The following is a 20,149-nucleotide window of genomic DNA, read 5'->3' on the forward strand; positions in this document are numbered from 1 at the left end:
CCATACTGAGCTTTTTACATGGGTACTGGCGTCCCAGCTCAGGTCCTCATTCTGATGCAGCAAACACTTATCCCATGAGTCATCTCTGTAGCACTTTTAAAAAGTGTGACTCATTGGGTGGTGGTGGCACACACCTTGATCCCTCAATCAATTGGAGTTCTGTGAGTTCAAGGCCAGCCTGGCCTCCAGAGAGAATTTCAGGACATCCAGGGGCTACACAGAGAAAAATCTGTCCCAAAACAAACAAACAAAATAGTGATTCCTCCATGTTCATGTACCAGGAATCCTTTTGTCAGAAGCAGATGCATGAGGGCCCTGTTGCTCTAGTGAGAGAAAATCTGAACCAGGCAATGAGCCCTTGGCTGGCTTGGATTTCAGAGGCTTATGAGCTGAGCTTTTGAAAGTAGTGCATGTAGATCTAGGCTCCGAAATCCTCAGTCAGACCCTGCTGGTCTGCACTTCCAAAGCCAGAGATTTGTGGCTCTAGACGTTGAGAAGCAGGGGCTTACAGCTCTAGCCTTTCAGCCCTGGGTGCTCAAATCAGTGCCCATTGCTGTAGGCTCAGAGTGTCAGTAGCTCAACACTGGGCAGTCGTAACAGCTCTGGACTCTGGGCAATCTGTTCTCCTATCCCATCGCCCTAGGCAACTCACTAAGTTGCTGCAGCCTCCTTTAAGCTGCATGCTTAGCTGAAGGCTTATGGTATTGGGAGGCTTGAGGACTCAACCTCAAGAGCCACCCTCTAGTTACCTGCTGGCTGCAACTGGATGCCTAGAAACACGCCCAGAGGTTCATCTGGTGTTCAACTGGATTCCTAGAGCCACGCCCAGCAGTTCACTATAGTGTTGTCTGCTCGTGTCACTGGGCACCAAAAAGCCATTTAGAAGAGGCTTTTATTGAGACCTAGAGTTACAGCTCGAAAGGAGCAGTCAGTGTATAGGAGGGACACTTCTCAGACTGACCTGAGAAGACTGAAACCAGCTGCCTCTGTAGCCAGAAGAGGGAGGGACTGGCTTGTGCACAGCTCCTGGATCCGCCAGTCACAAGTCTTACATTTGTATTATGCATTGAGTTTCTAGGAAGATTGTATGAGATGGGGCCAGGGAAACAGGTATGGCAGCCACCTGTAATTCCAGTACTCGGGGTAGAGGCAGGAGGGCCCCAGGGCAGGCTGCGGGAGAGACTAGCAGATGGTGAGCCATGGGTGCCATTTAAAGGCCCTGCCTCTATAAATTAAGTGGAGAGGTACCAGTAAAGACACCCACCATCACCCTCGAGCCTCCACATGAACATGCACCTTTGCACCTTCATACCGCACACACACGTGAACATACACACACGCGAACATACACACACACATGCACGCTACACACACATAATATGTACACCAAAAGACAAAATAGATTCTGCATAAAATGGCTGAAGTAAAGGAAAGCTAAAATGTTGCAGACCAGTACCAAATTATCTGGGGCTAATTTTATTCCCTTTGAAAACCATTCATTGGGTACCCATGTGTCTAACCTAATATTCTTGTGACTGTCAAAACCTTTACCATGCATTCTTAGCAAACCACTAGCTTTGACCAACCCGGAAGCTAAGAATGATGTTAGATAATATATAAAATACACAGCAGAATTTGCCTTGCTTTGCTGTGCCCAAGTACCTGGGAGTCCCCAGTATATTTGGTTAGCACCTTGACATGTGACTTTCTTTGCTCTGGAGCTGATTAAAACACTGTGTAACCACTTGTACAGTGGAATGTGGTGTTTGGGGCAGCCGAACTCTGCTGCTGGGCCACAGTCATATTTGACTCCAAAATGAACACTGAGCTATGCCGATGAGTGCATCACACCATACGCCGTGTACGCACTAATGACAAGTTTATCGTTGAGTCACTAGAAAGGCCCTTCCCTCCCCTCCTGTCCTGAGGGACTCTTCCTGCAGGATAGAGTAGAGGCCATCTAGAGTTCACCAAGGTTTGTCATGGCTGAAGTGAAGTCTCCTGGACCCAGGGTGAGTTTGTCTATAGCTGAAGCTGTTGTGGCTTTAGTGGCATTGGTGGCCATGGTGTCCCTTGCAACTGGAATGAAGTGTTCTTGAAGTGACTGGGGTGTTACTTGAGTGACCTACCTGTCATGGTGACAATCTAGTTGGTAGCCCTCTAGAGGGCTGTTCTATTGACAGCACCCTTCTTAAGGCAACTGAATACAAATGAAGGGTCTGTCAGGTATCCGTAGGGATGAATTGACTGTTGCCTATAGCTTTGTTCATTTAAACATTGAATGTTGCTTATGATAAAGGCCTAACTTGAAATGAATTTTCTCAGTAGTATTTCCACACCTATCCAATGGCCCTTAAGGGAGAGTGGGTCCCCCTGATCTGTGTATCTGTATGTAAAGTTACCAACAAAAAGAAATGAAAGCAAAAATAAACAACTGAAGATAAAGATAGAAACTTTTGTTCCTGGTCCCAGCTCTTTGGCCTTCCCTCCAAACACCCACAATGAGTTCATCCTTTGCAGAGGTCAAGGTTCTTAGGTGTCAGTAACAGCCTGGTCAGTGTCACCAAGGGCTTAGAGATAGATCCCAGGGTGTGGGCCTTCCCAGGAAGGAACAGTTTTTATTGTCTTTAAAAATGAGCCTTATAGGAGGATCTGTGTGACCTTAAGGCCAGCCTGTTCTACATAGTGAGAGCTCCAGGACAGGATGGACTGTGTAGAAAGACTCTGCCTTGAAAACACAAAAGAAGGAGAAAGGAAGGAAAGAAAGAGAGCAAGCCTTACATTGGTGCATACATTACCCAAGCTCTTCTGTGAGCCCTTCCTAACTCCTCTCTATTAGCTTAGAAGGTTAAGTGACAAAAGAATTGGGATTCTTCATGAAAGATTTTAAAGACTCATAATTACCTGTCTGAGCATCAGAGTCAAGAGTGGGAAGCTGCCCTAACTGTCCATACTAGGGTGTCTTTGAAGACAAACTCACCTGATGGATCAGTAGCTCCTTGGTGGAATGATGGTTTACCATGTAAAAGGCCCTGTGAAAGATCCAGACATAGTGATGAAAGGATAGAAGGAAAGAGGAGAGGAGGACTAGTCAGTTTGGTTTTTCAAGACAGTTTCTCTATGTAGTTTTGTCTGTCTTAGACTCCCTTTGAAGACCAGGCTGGCCTCAAGCTCACAGAGATTCACCTGCCTCTGCTTCCCGAGTGTTGGGATTACAGGCATGTGCCACCACACCCGGTTAAGGCATTTTTTAAATTAGTGATTGATGGGGAGGGCCCAGCCTATTGTGGATGGTGCCGCCCCTGGGCTGGTGATCTGGATTTTAGAAGAAACCAGGCTGAGCAAGCCATGGAGAGCAAGCTAGTAAGCAGCATCCTTACATGGCGTCAGCTCCTGCCTCCAGGTTCCGGCCCTGTTTGAGTTCCTGTCCTGACTTTTGGTGATGAACAGTGCTGTGGAAGCTGAATGAAACCATTCCTTTCCAACTTGTTTTTTTGTTTTTTGTTTTTTGTTTTTTTTGGTCATAGCATTTTGTCACAGTAATAGTAACCCTAAGACAGACAGAAGGAGAGGGAAGATAGATAGAATAAATGAGAGAATAGTAGACTATCCTTTTCAAAATTAAAATTCTGTAATTTTGAGACATACTTACATAGCCCAGGCCACCTTCAAACACTGTATATGGCCAAGGATGGCCTTAAATTTTATGATTCTCCTGCCTACCTCCAGAATGCTAGGATTATAATTATGCACCATCACATGGTTGGGGGGAGGTATAGAAGGAAATGCTAGGCAAGCACTGTACCAATTGAGCTGTATCTAAACCCAGAGCCTGGGAAATTTGAATACTCGGTACATCATAATTTGTTGTCTCTTAACTGTTCCCAAGTGTGTGGAAACCAGGGGTGGTCATGCGTTGCTGTTTTATCACTTTTTTGTAGACTCTCCATACATACTCAGGCTGGCCAAGAACGTACCTATGGTCCTCTTGCCTCCACTCCCAAATGCTGGGATGGCAGTCTTGTGCCACCATCCCAGCTAGAGCTTTTATTTTAAAAACTGCAATAAAAAGCAATTTCTCTTGTCCTGACTGACTGCTATAGCTTAGTCGTTTTGCTTGTTGGGTTTAAACAAGTCATAAGTACAGTCATTGATGATTCCAGAAACTCTGGCTGTTGGAGTAATTCTCGCCAGCATTCATATAACCTTCTATTTAAGGACTGTCGTATTGTGCCAGGAATGGTGGCACAAGCCTATAATTCCAGCAACTGGGGAGGCAGAGGCAGGTGAATCTACAGAGTGAGTCTGAGGCCAGCCTGGTCTACAGAGTGAGTCCAGGACTACACAGAGAAACCCTATCTCAAAAAACCAAAACAAAACAAAACAGACCTGTCATGTTCCAAAAATTTCATTGTTTTTAAATTAAAGTAGCTAGAAAGCCCTTTTAAAAGCTAAAATATTGGGGAGGGAATGAGGGAGCGGGATACAACGGAAAAATAACTAAATATAAAATAACTAAAGATAAAATTTAAAAAAAGCTAAAATATTTTACTATTAACATTGAAAATCATAAATATTGTCAACATGTAAAATTTAATATGAAAAAAATCACCTACCAATTGAAGAATTAGGTTAGTGGGTGTGGTGCCTCACACCTGCAATCCAAGTATTTAGAATGGAAGCAGAGGATCTCCGTGAGTTCTAGGCCAGCCTGAGCTATACTATGAATTCCAGGCCAACTTAAACTATAGCATGAGGTCCTGTCTCAAAAACAAATAAACAAAAAAAGGCAAGAATTCAGGCCTTTGTATTTATATTTATCTAAGCAGTGATAAATGGAGTGAGAGTGCACTGCAGTTTCACAGAAAGCTTCGCCAGAACAAAGGCAGCATTAGCCATTCTCTCATCTTATAGGAAATAACTGCGTGGTTAACTGGCCATTGTTATCTAATGTCCTGTTCTTCTCTCTCCCTAGGTGAACGTGCCAAACCTTTTACGCCAGAGAAAGCAAAAGAAATTATAATGTCTCTACAGCAGCCTGCAGTCTTCTATAACATGGTTTTTGATTGGCCTGCACGACACTGGACAGTGACACACCTTTCTGAGGTCTTGCAGGGCAAGCAGATACGATTCAGAATGGGCCGGAGAAGCACAGACACGGGTAGGCAATCAGCACGTCAGTCCCTCCTCAGTAGGACCCCCACACTCTCAGCCATGCTCACCCAGTCTCCAGGCAGTCCTCTATGTCTGATGTTCTTTGACCACTCACTGTACAGATAGGAAAATGTTACAAGAAAGAGTGGAAAGATAGTTTGACGTCGTGCAGGTTTTTCCCTCCGTGTTCAAACAGTTGGGTTTAAACACCCACACAAAATGCAAATCTGTCTATTCATGTATTCAACCTGTTGCTAGACATTATTGTGGCTGATTGAGCAGGGCCAACAATAAATATGTTAACGTGCTACTACTTGTGCCCCATTCTACTGAAAAGTAGCAATGCTATAATAATACAGAAATACAATGTAACAATGTAGTAATATTCAAGAATACATTGTCATCACCCTCCCACTTGTGATTTTTGTTGTTGTTTTGCTTTCCTTAGCATTAACAGATGACTGCTTGTTTGCCATTTCTTTCCAGATCATTTTGAAAATTTTGACATTTTTGCCCTTTTATCAGATAAAGTGATTGTCATTCTCGCTGAAATGTCCTTATTTTAAAGGACAGACATGGTATGTTTCTAATGGAAAGATATCTCTAGCAGTGGTCTGGTCTTTAGCTTGCATTTCAGTATGAATAACTGGTCCTGTAGAAACTCAGTACATTGCAGAAAAGTAGTTTGTGCAGACCTATTAATAGCCTAAGAGGACAAGAACATTTCCCAGTTTCCCTTACAGCAGCTCCAAGCTCTTTTCTCTCATCGTGACCTTGTAGGATATCTCCTGCAGTTTGCTTCTGGTGTCTAGAGTCATTTTGGACTCCCGAAACAGATAGACAACAGAATTACTATAGTTTGGCATCTCATTCTAACCACAGAATTGATTGTTCAGTTATTTTGAAATGAAATGCTAGACCAGTGCAATAACTTAAAATCAGATTACATGTTTTTCCTTTTTGAATTCATGAAACAAATCTATCACTGAAGTGTCTATTACTAACTTGAAGAGAAATACAAATTTTGGTATCTTCACATCCTGCTTAGTCGCCACCACCACAGCACCACTGGTAACTTAGTGTTTATTTCTTGAGAGTGATTCACCTGAATTCTCTGCCCTAATCTGCTCACCTCCCTCCTAGACTGAAAAGACTGCAGATGAGTCGCAGTAATTTGACATCTTCAGGTTGATACTTAAGTCTAAAAGGAGTTTTTACAAAGTCTCTGCAGTTTTAAGAACCCACTCTTTGAATTTTAATAAAGGTAGCTTAGTCTTTTTTTTTTTTTAATAACTAAAATAAAATTCTCATAGCATCAAGTGTAGCATTTAGCCATTTGAAAGTATCTAATCCAACAGCGGTTAACGTTTTCATGGGCTGTCGAGCCCACTTTCTTATTTTAGAATGTTCATTATCCCATGATGAGGACCAGTACCCCAGCAACACCAGCCTACTTCTAAATGGATCTAAATGTACCCATTCAAGATGTCATAGTAACAGAGGCACAGAAGAGTTGGTCCCTGCATCTGGTTTATTGCAGATAGCCTGTTTTCAAGGCTCATCCAAATAGAAATATAAATTTAACTTCTCTAATCGAAATGCTTCAGAGTCTGAGTTTTCAAGCGCCAGCACAATGCTACCACTGGGTAATTCCGTACCTGATCCCCCAAGGCAAAATGTATAACCTTTAGCCTAAAACCATATAATAATTCCATGTTTAGCCCATGTTAGTCTAAGGAAGATAATGGAGTAGAAGTGAATTTCATAGTAGCCTTGGGTTCAATTGACAAAATAGCTCATTCTGTATATGCAACTATTCCAAAATCCAGAAAAATAAGAAAGAAAAAGTAAGCCGCTCTGATCCCAGGCTTTTCAGGTAAGGAAGGGTTCTCTGCTGGTGTGTATCAGCACTTCATTTACCTTTATTACCACGTGGCATTCCGTGGGTGTGAATGTGTGCATCCTGTTTTCTCACAAGCAGCATGGAAATGAAGGGGTTTTTCTGCATTTTTTTACTATTGTGGTAACACTCCATGGACATTTGGGTTCAGATTTTGTAGTAGAGCTGTGTTTTCATCGTGACTGTATAGAGCTAGCAGGGAAATAGCTGAGTCAGCAGTGTGCTTCTTAACCTTTTGAGGCATTGTTTTACAAATGGTCGTACCATTTTACATTCCTGCCAGCTATGTGGGAAGGTCCCAGTTTTCTAGCTCCTTGCCAGCACTTCCCCACCTCCTGACTACCCCCTCCGGTCTCTTCTCACTTGTAGCCGCATTGGTTCTCGAGAGGACATACTCCATTCCTGGTTCTGATTGGCCTTGTTCTGTCAGTCGTCTTGTGGTTGTATTAGCCAGTTGCAGTGTGTGTTGGGACCTTTTGCTTGTTTTCTGATGGAGGCTTTAGTTGTTGAGTTGAAAGAGCTCTGTATATATTCTAGAGAACAGGCCCCTATGAGATGCATAGCTTGCAAAGGTTTTCTCCATTGAGTAGATTATCCTAACACTTTGTTCCTTTAAAAACATTTTTGGAGGGTGATGTCATGGCTTGGTAGTAAAGCATTGCCACCAAGTCTGACCCCTGAGTTCTATCCCTGGGAATGCACTGATGAAAGCAAAGAGGTTGCCCTCTGACCTCCACGTATACATATACATACATACACACACACAGTGTAATTTAAAAAAAAAAAAAAAGTCTCCTGAGTGTATGTGTTCCCACAGATAGCATAGGAATACAGCATAAAAGAGCTGTTCAAACTTTGGCTTACTTGTGTGGCCTTGGGCAGGTAGATTAGCTTTTCCTTTTATCTTAGAAATGTTTTCAAAACTAAATGATTTCAGCAGGTGTGGTGGTACACGCCTTTACTCCCAGCAGTTAGGAGGGAGAACCCTGCGAGTTCAAGGCCATCCAGAGCTACAGTGTGAGACCCTGTTTCAGAAAAAGAAATAATTTCATATGCACAAAGCAGTTAGAATAGTGCCTACATAGTAAATATTCAACAAATATCTGTTAACATAGAAATAATTTTAAAATGAAAGTATGGCTTCTTCAGTGTAATATATATAAAATTGCAAAAGGCAGAAAGACCACAGAAATTTAAAGATACTTTGTTTTGTTGTTGCTGTTGTTTGTTTGAAACAGGGTTTCTCTGTGCACCCCTAGCTGTCCTGGAATCACTTTGTAGACCAGGCTGGCCTCGAACTCACAAAGATCCACCTGCCTCTGCCTTCAGAGTGCTGGGATTAAAAGTGTGTGCCACCATGCCTGGCAGATGTGTAGCACAAGCTAGCCTTGAACTCATGGTCCTCCTGCCTCCAACCTTCTTAAGCAAATCCTACAGGTGTGTGCCTGTATTTTTTTAAATAAGCTTTTGTTTATTTTATTTGTATGGGTGTTTTGCCTTTATTTATATCTGTATACCACATGTGTGCCTGGCGTCCATGGGGACCAGAAAAAGACATCAGATCCCTGGAACTGGAGTTAAAAAGCCTTGTGAGCTGCTGGGAATCGTACCCACTTCCTCTGGAAGAGCAGAGTGCTCTTAACCACTGAGCACCTCTCCATCCTGACCTAAACAGGTTATTTAACAGGTTATGTCTAAAAATTAAGGTTGTATTGATTTTCACAAGCTGTTTTTTTTTCCTATTAGCATATTCAGAGGAACAACTCCTGACAGTAAATGTGACTTTGAAATGGCTCCTTAACATTCCATTATGTGGCAATATCATAATCTATTTAAGATGTTCCTAGAAAGCTAGATGTGTTCCACTCCTGTGTTAGGCCTAGGTTCAGTCAGTACCTAACAGGGGAAGGTGAGCTGCTTCTAAGTTGCTTACAAGTTTTAAATGTATAATTTTGTCCAGCTGTCTCTGATTATTCCCCTAGGATAGATTCCTGGAACAAGGTCACTGGGTCCAAGGGTGTGTGGATTAGCAGCAGCAGCAGCACTCACTGGGAAGCTTCTTGCACCAGAGACCTGAGTCACGCTGGAGTCTGTGACTTGCATGCTAAATATCTGGCAACCACCTGCTGCTCTGTCTGGTGGACGCTCTCTCTGGTTGGCTTCACCCTTCTGTGTCACTCCCACAATTGCAGTTACTGTGTTCCTGGTCAAAGTTACTCCTCTCATCCCCTGTCCTCACCTCCCAGATCATTCCTGAAGAAAATCTCCTCCCTCTGAGGTCTTTCTTCGAGGGCCTTATCTCATCCTGGGTTCAGCATCAGCTAGACATTCTTCCATAGGTGATAGATGTGCAAAGAGATGGCATCCATGTCTGTGCCTGTCAAAACCAAACAAATTTATCTTTAAAAAAACATCTGGTAGGTGAAAGGGTATCTCATGATTGTAATTAGCATTTTCGCTGGTGGTATTGAGTATTCATCAGTAGTGCCTGCATCTTCCCGATAATTGTCCTTTGACTGTTTCTGTAGAGCTTCAGGGGTTTGTTTTTGTTTTATTTACTTTGTTTGTTGTTGTTTTTCAGACAGGTTTGTTTTTTTTTCTTCTGTGTAACAGCCCTGGCTGTCCTGGAACTTAACTCTTCCAGGCCAGGAAGGCCTTGCACTCACAAGAGATCCACTGCCTCTGCCTCCTGAGTGCTGGGTTAAAGACATGCACCCTTCCCTCTCCCCCACCCCCGCATGCTTTTTTATTTTTTATTTTTCTTTACTTTTTAAGACAATTCTTTATATTATGGCTATTTCTTTATTGTTTGCATTTGTTTTGCTATACATGTGCATTTTTATAATCAAATCAGCTAGTGCTCTACAGACATTTATTCTCATTTGTTTCATTTTAGAAATTTCTTCTCTTAAAATAGGCTGCTCTAATACTTTTCCTCTAACAGCTTACTGGCGGCCATTTGCTGCAGTTTTTTTCAATAATGAAGTGCAGCTCCAAATCACTTACTCAGTCATTGCTCTAAAGATGCTGGCTTTGGCAGCGTCCGTCAGTGTGTTACTGTATGCCCCTGTGTCTTCCATCGGTTTCCAGGTCACATGCTAAGTCGCAGGTTTGGGGCTAATCAGATGATTTGAAAATACCGCTTTAGAACTGATACACATTTTAGTACTTCAAAGTACATCTCAGACAGCCTGATTACTTCTTTGTTTGGTTTTTGTTGTTGACGTTGGGGGTGGGGTGGGTTGGTTGGTTGGTTTTGAGATGGTGTCTCACTCAGTAGCTCACTGTATAGCCCAAACTAGCCTTAAACTTTTGGTAATCCTCCTGCCTCAGCCTCTGCAGGGATTACAAGCGTGTATCATCGTACCAGATGTATTTATATCCAACTGATATAAGTTGTATATATTTTGTATATCCTTTCTACGTATGTGCACATTAAATGTCAGAATACTGATGGTCCCTTTTTTACATTCCTTTCATCTAGTTCTTGTGGACTTCACGGTACATTTCTGTTGTGTGATAAGACACTAAAATGTCTCCTATCTAGCTCAGACTTCCTTCCCATGACCACTCTTCCCCTGCCTGTCCCTCCTGCCAGCTCTTCCAGCTTCTGGTAACTGTTGGTCTGCTCTGATCTTCCATTACTCTTCTTTCCCCTGTAGCTTTGAACTTTATTCGCCCAAATGGACTTTGTAGTTACACAGAGTGCTCACTTTAAAGAAACCCTTCTGGCGTGAGGCAGAGGTGGATAGACCTCTATGAGTTCGAGGCCAGCCTACTCTACTAGTGAGTCCAGGACAGCCAGGGCTACATAAAGAAACCCTGTCTCAAAAGACAAAAAAGGGGGGTGGGGGCGGGAGGGGCATAGGCCTTTAATTCCAGCCAAGGAAAGTGGATCTCTGAGTCCTAGGCCAGCCTGGTCGACAGAGCTAGTGCCAGGACTATACAGAAACCTGTCTTTAAAAAACCAAAACAAAGAAAAAGAAAAGAAACCTACCTATTTGGTATGTCTGTCTGTCTGTCTGTCTGTCTGTCTGTGTGAGTGAGTGTCTGCTTGAACCTTAGGCATACATGTGAAGACCAGAGCAGGGTTTTGAGCCCAACCACTCTGCCCTAGCTTCCATGCAGGCTCTCTCACTAAGCGGGCTCGCTGGCCAGTGAGCCCCCAGGACCCACCTGTCTGTTTCCCAGTGCTCGGGTGCAATCGTATGAGCCTCGCCTGGCTCTGTGGTCCTGGAGCTGAGCTCAGGCCCTTTGTGTACAGGGTAAGCCCTGTAACCCACTGAGTGATCCCGGACTCTCTCCCTTGCTGAGATTTTAAATGAAAATTTAATAAGCCCTAAAAATTAACTTTGATAAGAACTTTTCACTGTTCTAAAATTGTATCTTTCTATGCAAAAACATGTCATCTTTATTTACCAAGTCTGTTAGCAAAAAGAATGGCAGTTGTCTTTCATTTACAGCCAGGGTAAAGATAATATTTTTGCCATGTATATTATATATATATGCAGTCTATATAATGTAGGAGTTGAGACAGGGTCTCTCTAGACAGCCTCATTTTTTTTTTTTGATTGGTACATAAGTAAAAGCTGTTTGCTTCTATGTTGGTTTTGTATCCACTGTTTTTGTTTGTTTGTTTGTTTGTTTTTGTTTTTGTTTTTATAGATAGCTTATTTGTTCCTGTAGGTCTCATAGAAAGATAGACACATAATTTTGTAAATAATGATATTTTCTGCTTTCTTTTGTATTGAGTACATTTCTTATATCTGTCCTAGGTCTTGTTTAGAATTTTTTTCTAGGATGCTTGAAATAGTATTAGCAACTGACTTTTAAAAGTAATTGGCAATATTTTTTATTTTTAACTAATATACAGAGACCATAGAAGTTTTATGCATTAATGGAGCACCATGTTCAGTATATGTAGACATTGCTAATGATTTAGTCAGTTGAGCATATTTATCTCTCTAAATGTCGGTCAGTTCTTTGTGAAAACTTCCAAATCCTTTCTCCCAGCTCTCAGAAATGTTTAATATACTATGATTATCTATAGTTACAGAGGGTTTTTAAAAACTTTTTTTCAAGTCAGGCAGGGTAGCACATGCCTTTACTCCCAGCACTTGGGAGGCAGAGGGGTAGCCTGATCTGAGTTTGAGGCCAGCCTGGTCTACAGTGAGACTGCATCTCCTGAGTTTATTTTAGAAGACAGGTAGTGAGTAGCATGTAGGTCTATCAGCCCATTTGAATCGCATTCATTGGTCAAGATGCGCGCTCACTGGCAGCAGCCATCAACCATTCTGGAAACAGTGCCAAACCCTGGTAAGTGGGAAAGGAGGGGAGCAGTCAGAGATCCGTGCAAAGTCACTCTCTACGCAGTCTTCCCAGTTTGCAGAGTGCTGAGATTCCAAAATGGAAAAGTAGCTGCTTTCCTGCTGGGCAGGTGTGTGTGTGTGTGTGTGTGTGTGTGTGTGCGCCCTTGTTTTAGGTTTAAAAGCAAGCTCACTTTGTATATTGCTGTGAAATCTTGGACTAAGGTCGCAGCTTTTTGCCTAATACTTGGCAGTTGGTGTTTGAAAGCCAGAGCTGCCTAGACTGCTTCAACATTAAATAAGAACACAGAATGATAACGTGAGAAAGGAGTAATCCAGTGGATAAAGCAAAGCAGAGGGAGCAAGCGTGAGGGAAGTCGGGGCACTGTTGGTGCTGCTGCTGCTCTGCCAGAATGAAAAGATTCTCTTTAGAAATCATTATGTACGTGAAAAGATCTGTCATGTCCAGTCATTCTGTTTGTTTTTATTTTCCCCTGGCAGTAACAATTCTCAAGTGGATTTTTTTACATTTTTAGATCTTCATTTTTAACATACAGAATTTGCTGTGACAGGAAATGAAGTCCTCTAATGAGGCCAGATTTTGAAACTACAATGCAGACTTGCTGGTGGTAAATGCCATCACCAAAATGCCCTGTTCATTCTACCCCAGGGCCAATGTGCTAAGGACTTGAGCATTTAGTTAGACAGCTGGATTGAATTCTATGAAGGGGAAACTCATCCGCTTCAGTGTAAGGATTAAATATGGCTCATTCTCAGCACCATGAGGGTGCTTTTCTTGCTACGTACATTTTTGTGGAAATTTCCTTTGCTCTTGGTTTTATGGTGAATTCTTGAGGAAGCTAATGCTATTAAGAGCTTGTATATATCAGTGGCTTACTGCTTGCCAGGCACTGTTCTTACGTACTTCACAAAAGTTCTCAAGATTGGAGTGGGCTTTTTTTTTGGGGGGGGGGTTCTAGAGTTTTTTTCTTTCTGGAATGTTTTTTAAGTATATAGATTTTTGTCTTTTAGATCAGTGTGGCCTACGGGAGTTTTCCCACTTAACAAAGTCAAGTGACAAATTGATGAAATAGATAGACTAAATGACATTTGTCTTGCTTCTGTTCCGTCTTTGCAATTTAGTAGTTTCAAGAAGAATAAGGGAAGGGAAAAGATGACTGGATAATTTTAAGGAGTGAAGAAGGAGGGGAAAGCTAGAAACTGTTGAAAGAAGAGTACCGGTGTGTTGGCTCCTTTAATTTTGAAAAGGTTCCAAGTCGATACTGGAACAAATGAGAAGGACTAATTATAGTGCCTGACATTTACTGGGCATGTGCGTGTGTCAGGCTCTGCGCTGCCCTCCCTCCTGAAAGGGCTGCACACCTTGCAAAGGAGCTCACGGTTAGATTTCTTAAATATTAACTTCCCTGCGCTCACTCGAAACACTGCAACTTGCGGGTTTCCTTTCAGTTAGTGTAGTCTTGACCCCTGGGCGTCGGAGTCATAAGAACAAGCTGCACGCACACACAGATCATTGACTTCCCCTCAAAGCTCACGGGCCAGCCATTAGCCGTGAGGACAGTTTCCTCTCCATGTATCTGTGTACAATAAATATATGGTCTGCCAGTTGTCTGTCATTCTAGTTAAAACTTCCTGTCTGAAATGATTTTTCTTTCTTGAGGTTGTATGTGTTGGTTATTTTCACATTGCTGTGGTCAAGTAACAAATAGACAAAGCTTAAGGTTGCAGAACTTTAGTTTGGCTTCTGGTTTAACGGGGTACAGCATGGCTGGGGGGTGGTGACACACATCTTTAATCTCAGTGCTTAGGGGGAAGAGGCAGGTGGACCTCTGTGAGTTCCAGGCCAGCATGGTGAGTAGACTTCCAAGATAACCACAGCTCTACAGAGACCTTGTCTCAAAAAAAAGCAGGAGGAAGGGCAGTGCGTATCATGAGAGAAGCATGGCAGCTGGGTTGGCTCGGTCTGTGGTGGTAGGCATTTGCATATGGTGGACCATAAAGCAGACAGCACAGACTGGAGCTGGCCTAGGTTGTGTAACAGTCTCCTAGCCTTGTCCTTTAGTCCTGTATCTGCCCACTAGACCCTGTGCCCAAGAGGGTTCATAGCTGTTGGGGTTTCTGTTGCTGTGGAGAACCACCATGACCACAGCAGCTCCTATAAAGGAAAACATTGAATTGGGGCTGGCTTACAGTTTCAGAGGGTTAGTCCATAATTGTCACGGTGGGAAGCAGGGCAACGTGCAGGCAGACATGGAGAAGGAGCTGAGAGTTCTACACCTGGATTGGCAGGCAGCAGGAAGAGGGTGAGACTGGGCCTAGCTTGAACATCAGAAACCTCAAAGCCCACCCCCAGTGACACACTTCTTCTAACAAGCCACATCTCCTCCAACAAACCCACACCTCCTAACAATGTCACTTCCTATGGGCCTAGGGGTTCCCTTTGCATTCAGAAAACATCATAGCAACCCCCTTAAGAAGTGTCCTAGTTTGTTTCCTGCTGCTCTCATAAGCAGTTCTCCAGCTGGAGACCAGGGACACAAATACATTTGCCAATGGGGAAGTTTCACATTCAAGCCATAGCACAGGGTCTTGCTTGGTTTTTTAAGCTCAGGCTGTCTGAACTCACTTGTCCTTGCACCTCAGCCTCTTAAGTGCCAGGGTTACAAGCATGTTTGGACTTAGTAAATTATGTTCTAAACTCAAGACTATTATCGTTTTATTTTGTGTCCTGACAAACCTAAGCACAAATTATATGTGTTTAAGTAAATGATTCTGAGGTAACTGAGTTAATAAATAAATGAGCAGACATTAAATTGACGTCCAGCTAGTGAATCTAAGGAGCTCTGTGTGTAAACATGCAATGCAAAGTAGAAACTTTTCAAAAGCCACTAATTGTTGTTGTTGTTGTTTTTACTTAATGTTTATTCATCAATACATGTAGAATAGAAAGACAGTTAAATTTTGTCTAGGTTTTAAAGTATCTATGAGTACCTGTGCTTGAGCACAGGGTCTGTCTAGTATTTTCTTCCTGAGTGATGGTGTTGATGGAGATGAAGGAATGGAGAGGTGAGCTCACTCATGCTACATTTAAGCGAGAGTATACGCATGAATATTAGTCCACACCAGTGTTTTCAGCAACCTGATGGTGCTGCCAGGTGTTCTGTGATCCTTGTCAGGTAATGCCCAACACCTGCTGGGTGCCCTTTGAAAGATGACCTTATTTCCTAGGGCTAAGCAAGATTCTCCTCAGCAACTTGCAACTGCTATACCTAGTGCATTTCAAGCCATATACATAACCACTCTCAAGGTATTAGCTGGATCAGGGACACTGTCCTAGGTCCATTTCCAGGTTCCTCTTCTGTTGGCTTCATCTCTCATGGTCATCCACCTCTTCACTTTCCTCCTCGCATTCTTTTTACTTGAGTAGTTGTATTTTCTGTAACATTTCCTAGGAGGTCAATTTTTTTTCCCTTTTTTTCATTTTTATTTTTTTATATTATTTACAGTTTATTCATTTTGTATCCCAGCTGTAGCCCCCTCCCTCATTCCTTCCCAATCCCATTCTTCCTCCCTCATCTCCTCCCATGCCCCTCTCCAAATCCACTGATAGGGGAGGTCCTCCTGCCTTTCCATCTGATCCTAGCCTATCAGATCTCATCAGCGCTGGCTTTAATTTAAATTTTCTTTTGAGCATTGGATCACTTTATACTTAAATTTTTCCAAGGACCCCAGTGAGGCAGACTCTCCCATCATACTTACCTTGTTTAAAAGAGGGACACTTAGTATGTGAAACCTAAGAAACAGATGCACAGCTGGAAGTCGTGACGGTGCACCCCTTTTAGTCTGAAAGCTGAGGCAGGTGGTGAGTGTGAGGCCTGTCTGGTCTGCATAGGACGTCCCAGGCCAGCCAGCTCTACATAGAGAAACCCTGTCTCACACAAACAATAAACACATGCTCCAAGTGAGTATTAGCACCCACATGTCATCTATTTGTTACTTTTCTCATTGCTCCAACCAAATATCAAGAAAGAAGCCACTTAATGGAGAATGGAGGAAGGGTTTCTTTTGGCCTTGGCTTGAATTGGTGCCCACTGCAGCACCAAGGTGGGTGTTGGCACTCATGGACCTTGTTCCTTCTTTCTCTCCGTCACTCTAGCTCTCCATACCATTCATGTTCCAAGCGAGTCTTCTTTCCTAGGTTAAACATCTCTGCATGCCCAGAGGTGTGTCCTCTTGGTGATTGTAAATTCAGTCATGTTGACAGTAAAGATGAGCCTTCACAGTCGTGTAGACACTGGAGAACACACATGCTCTTGAGCCAGTGAGACTGAGAGAGGCAGATAATGTCTGAGAGTTATTAGAATTGGGAGTGGACACAGATAGATCCCCAGAGTGGAGAACTCTTTTACCATCCCTCCTTCTCACTCTTTTTTTTTTTATCCTTCTCATTCTTTCGCTGTGTACCCTCAAACCAAGATCCTCCTACCTCAGCCTTCATGCCATGCTGGAGCTACAGGTCTGGCATCATTCTTTTTCTTTTATTGCGAGCCATGTAAATTGTTGGTGAACAAATAAAAAAATTCATTTTAAAATATTGGTAAATTATATTTTGGTCAACTTGACCTCCTAAGAAAAAGTATTCAGAGAGCCTGTGCTTACTAAGCATCTCAAGATGTGTTCTCTTACATTGCAGTTCCTCAGTATGAAACCGCTTGTAGTTACGTGGATGCTACACTTGAGGAGTTTCTGACCTGGAACTGTGACCAGCCTTGTGTCTCTGGACCATTTAAAGATTACGATCATTCTAAATTCTGGGCTTATGCTGACTATAAATATTTTGTCACTCTATTTGAAGACAACACAGATGTTTTCCAGGTAAGTTACTCATACTTTTTAGTCTTGGTAAAAATGTGCTCCTTCGTGGGATCCTAAATTAGAATTTTATGGGTCCCTTCTCTCTTAACTACGTTTTCTCATGTAGGTAGTCAGATGAGACCTGACCATCTGACCCACTGCCTGATGAGCTGCAGTGTTATGTATTTCCTGCTCAGCACTCTCCCCACACCCCTTCATCTTTAAACAGTGGGATGTACATTTAGTACATTCTAGCACACGCCTGGACTCCGTGTGAAACTTCATTTCCCTTTAGCCTGCACAGAAATCCTGGTCCTGCCAGTGAGGCAGGTAGAAATGGAAGCTGCCAAGCGGGAGCATAGACTAGGCTGCCTCTGCCTTTATTCAGTCTCTGCTCAGGCTGTGGCTTCCTTGGGCGGTTTATGACCTGAGGCATAGGATTCCAGAGACTTCCCAGTGGTGGCAGAAGCCCCGCCGGATGCTTGTGGAAAATCATGAAAGCTCTTTGCTGTGTGTTGACATAACTGGCAACAGGGTTTGTAGACTGCCATGTCCTTTTTCTCCTCGGCATCTTCTGCCAGTTTGTTTGCTGGAGTGATTTTGCAGACCCCTGCTCTGGTTTCTGTCCTGCCTTGAGGGTGGGGCAAGAGGGGGTAGTGCCAGGAGCTTTGTTTTCATGACCACCTTGATCCCAATAGGCAAAGCCCTATCACCCCTTAGTATCGTCTGTGGAAAGAAGTATTTCTCCTTTAGTCCTGCTCCCTGCTGCTCCCTACCTCTGTGCCTGCCTGCCACACCCATGACTGCCCTGCCCTGACCCTCTTCTGTGTGTGATGCTCTTTGGCTCTCACTCTGTTCCTGTTCAACCTACTTTTTTTTTTCTCCTTATTGAATCAAGGTGTTCACAAAGCTACTACAACTCCAAATAGTTTGTTTTCATTTATTAACTTTTTTAAATGTCAAACATTTTTTATTTTTATAAAAAGAGGGAAAAATACACCCTTGCCCTACCCTCATTAATTGTTGAGCTCCCTGCTTTCCTCCCTCCCCTTCCCCCCTTTGTTTTCTCTTCTTTTCTCTTTTGAGATGGTCTCACTGTGTAGCACAGGCTGGCCTTAACATCACCACCCTCCATCTGGGGTCCAGTTGTGCGCCGTTGGGTGAAGATCCTCTTTATTCCATGGCCGTTCTTCCAAATCCAAACACCACACACAGCCGTCTTGCAGTCATACGTCTGAGTGATGGGTTTCCTTACCATTTTAGATAGCATTATGGATCTTGAACCCTGGAACCCACAGATTTCATAGTGAACTTTTAGAATGCTCTGGGCTCCTCTATACCCTCAGGCACTCTGCAGGTTGTACTTCCACCTTCTCCCACCACACTTCAGCAACATCTTATGCAATGATAAAATTTACCAAGTGCTCACCTGTCCCTGGCTCCTTTCTAAGCGCTGTACACTTAGACCCCTCACAGTAACACGATTTAACGCTTACCTCTGTTTTCAGAAAAATAAGGCACACAGAGGTGGTGTGAACCTGTTCCCAGAAAAGGTTTGTTCAGCTTAGGTGAAGTACTTCCAGCCATGCTGAGTCTAGCTTATGCTGCCTTAGATGCCTCTCACCAAACCTGGTCAGGTGACTGTCCCATCTCAGGCACAGCCACCACTGGCACACACATGACCTGACCAGTAAGTATGGTAATAAGCTGGAGTTCTAAGTAAACCTTTGTAAAGTCTGGGTTTTTAGTCAGATGAGTCTGTGCCAGCTCACATCATGGTCATTAGCTCTGTTGTCAACAATCAAGACAGTGGACATTTTGCCATCCTCGGTTGTTGGTTTTCTGGGTACCAACTCTTCAGACATTATAGGTCCCTGTTCTCGTTTGCTTTTAGGAATGCAGTTAGCTTAGATACTAAATCTCATGCTTGTTATTGTTTCTAGCTTTTTTTTTAATATTGTCTTGGGATAATTGGTAAGCATTAGTCAGGAGATAAGTGTAGCTTCAGCTCATCTAACATATGCCCCTGTCTCAAGAAACCAAAAACTAAAACCAAAACATAGGTAACACAGTAAGCTTATTATATGTTTACGACAAGTGATATTCTAAGAAAGCATACTTGTAAATATAACGTGATTAGAAGAGTAGGTTATTTTATGTATCTTGGAAGTCATCTTACTGCCTGACCATTGAAGACAGTTGGATTCTCATATCTGTTGCAATTTGTTGGTCTGTTAAGAGAGGAATAAAAATCATCTCAATCACATACACAGGTGAAAAACAGAAGTATGCAATAATCTTTTTAGATAATTGTGGAATTTTTTAAAATACCACACCAAACTTGATAAGGGCTGTTGTCTTAAAAGTTCATTAGTTGCGGTATAGACTCTGAACCCACAATGAAAGAACTCATTGTATTCCTGTAGTAAAACCCCCTAGCCCAGTGAACGCACAATGGACCTTATGTAATGCCATTCACTAGCTATTTGGAAACATTGGCTTATGAATTATGTATCTCTTCCAAATGTTGGTGTGCTTGATTCATTTCATTATAAATTGTAACATTCGGTTTATAGTGTTTGGTGTTTTTTTTCTAACCACCTTTTGGTCATTGATTTCTGATTTGATTCCAGTGTGGTCAGAAAACATAATTGACATTATGTCAGCCCTTTTAAATGTATGTAAATTTGTTCCATAGCCCAGAGTATGGTTGATCTTGATGAATGTTCTATGGAAACTTGGAAATTATACATTGTCTTGTTGAGTGGAGTACCTTGTAAGTCCCCCTGAAGTCAGCCTGGGCCTCAAGTGTCCTACATCTGTACTGTGTGTCTGTGCGTTTGTTTTATCTGTGTAGAGAGAGGAACATTGTTAGCTTTTTCCTCACTTTAGATTGGTCAGATTTTGCCTCATA

General features: G+C 42.7%; 1 protein-coding gene across 2 annotated transcripts in view; it reads left to right on the top strand.

Annotated features, from left to right (window-relative positions):
- Positions 1-20,149, top strand: part of Hspbap1 (HSPB1 associated protein 1) — a 48,842-nt gene that overhangs the window by 11,726 nt on the left and 16,967 nt on the right. For both annotated transcript variants that reach the window (XM_021634642.2, XM_060370323.1), the window contains 2 exons: positions 4,976-5,161; positions 17,075-17,256. In XM_021634642.2, coding sequence (XP_021490317.1) covers positions 4,976-5,161; positions 17,075-17,256 — 368 coding nt within the window. The remainder of the gene's footprint in view (positions 1-4,975; positions 5,162-17,074; positions 17,257-20,149) is intronic.

Source organism: Meriones unguiculatus, chromosome 17 (assembly GCF_030254825.1).
Source record: "Meriones unguiculatus strain TT.TT164.6M chromosome 17, Bangor_MerUng_6.1, whole genome shotgun sequence".
Classification (NCBI taxonomy): domain Eukaryota; kingdom Metazoa; phylum Chordata; class Mammalia; order Rodentia; family Muridae; genus Meriones; species Meriones unguiculatus.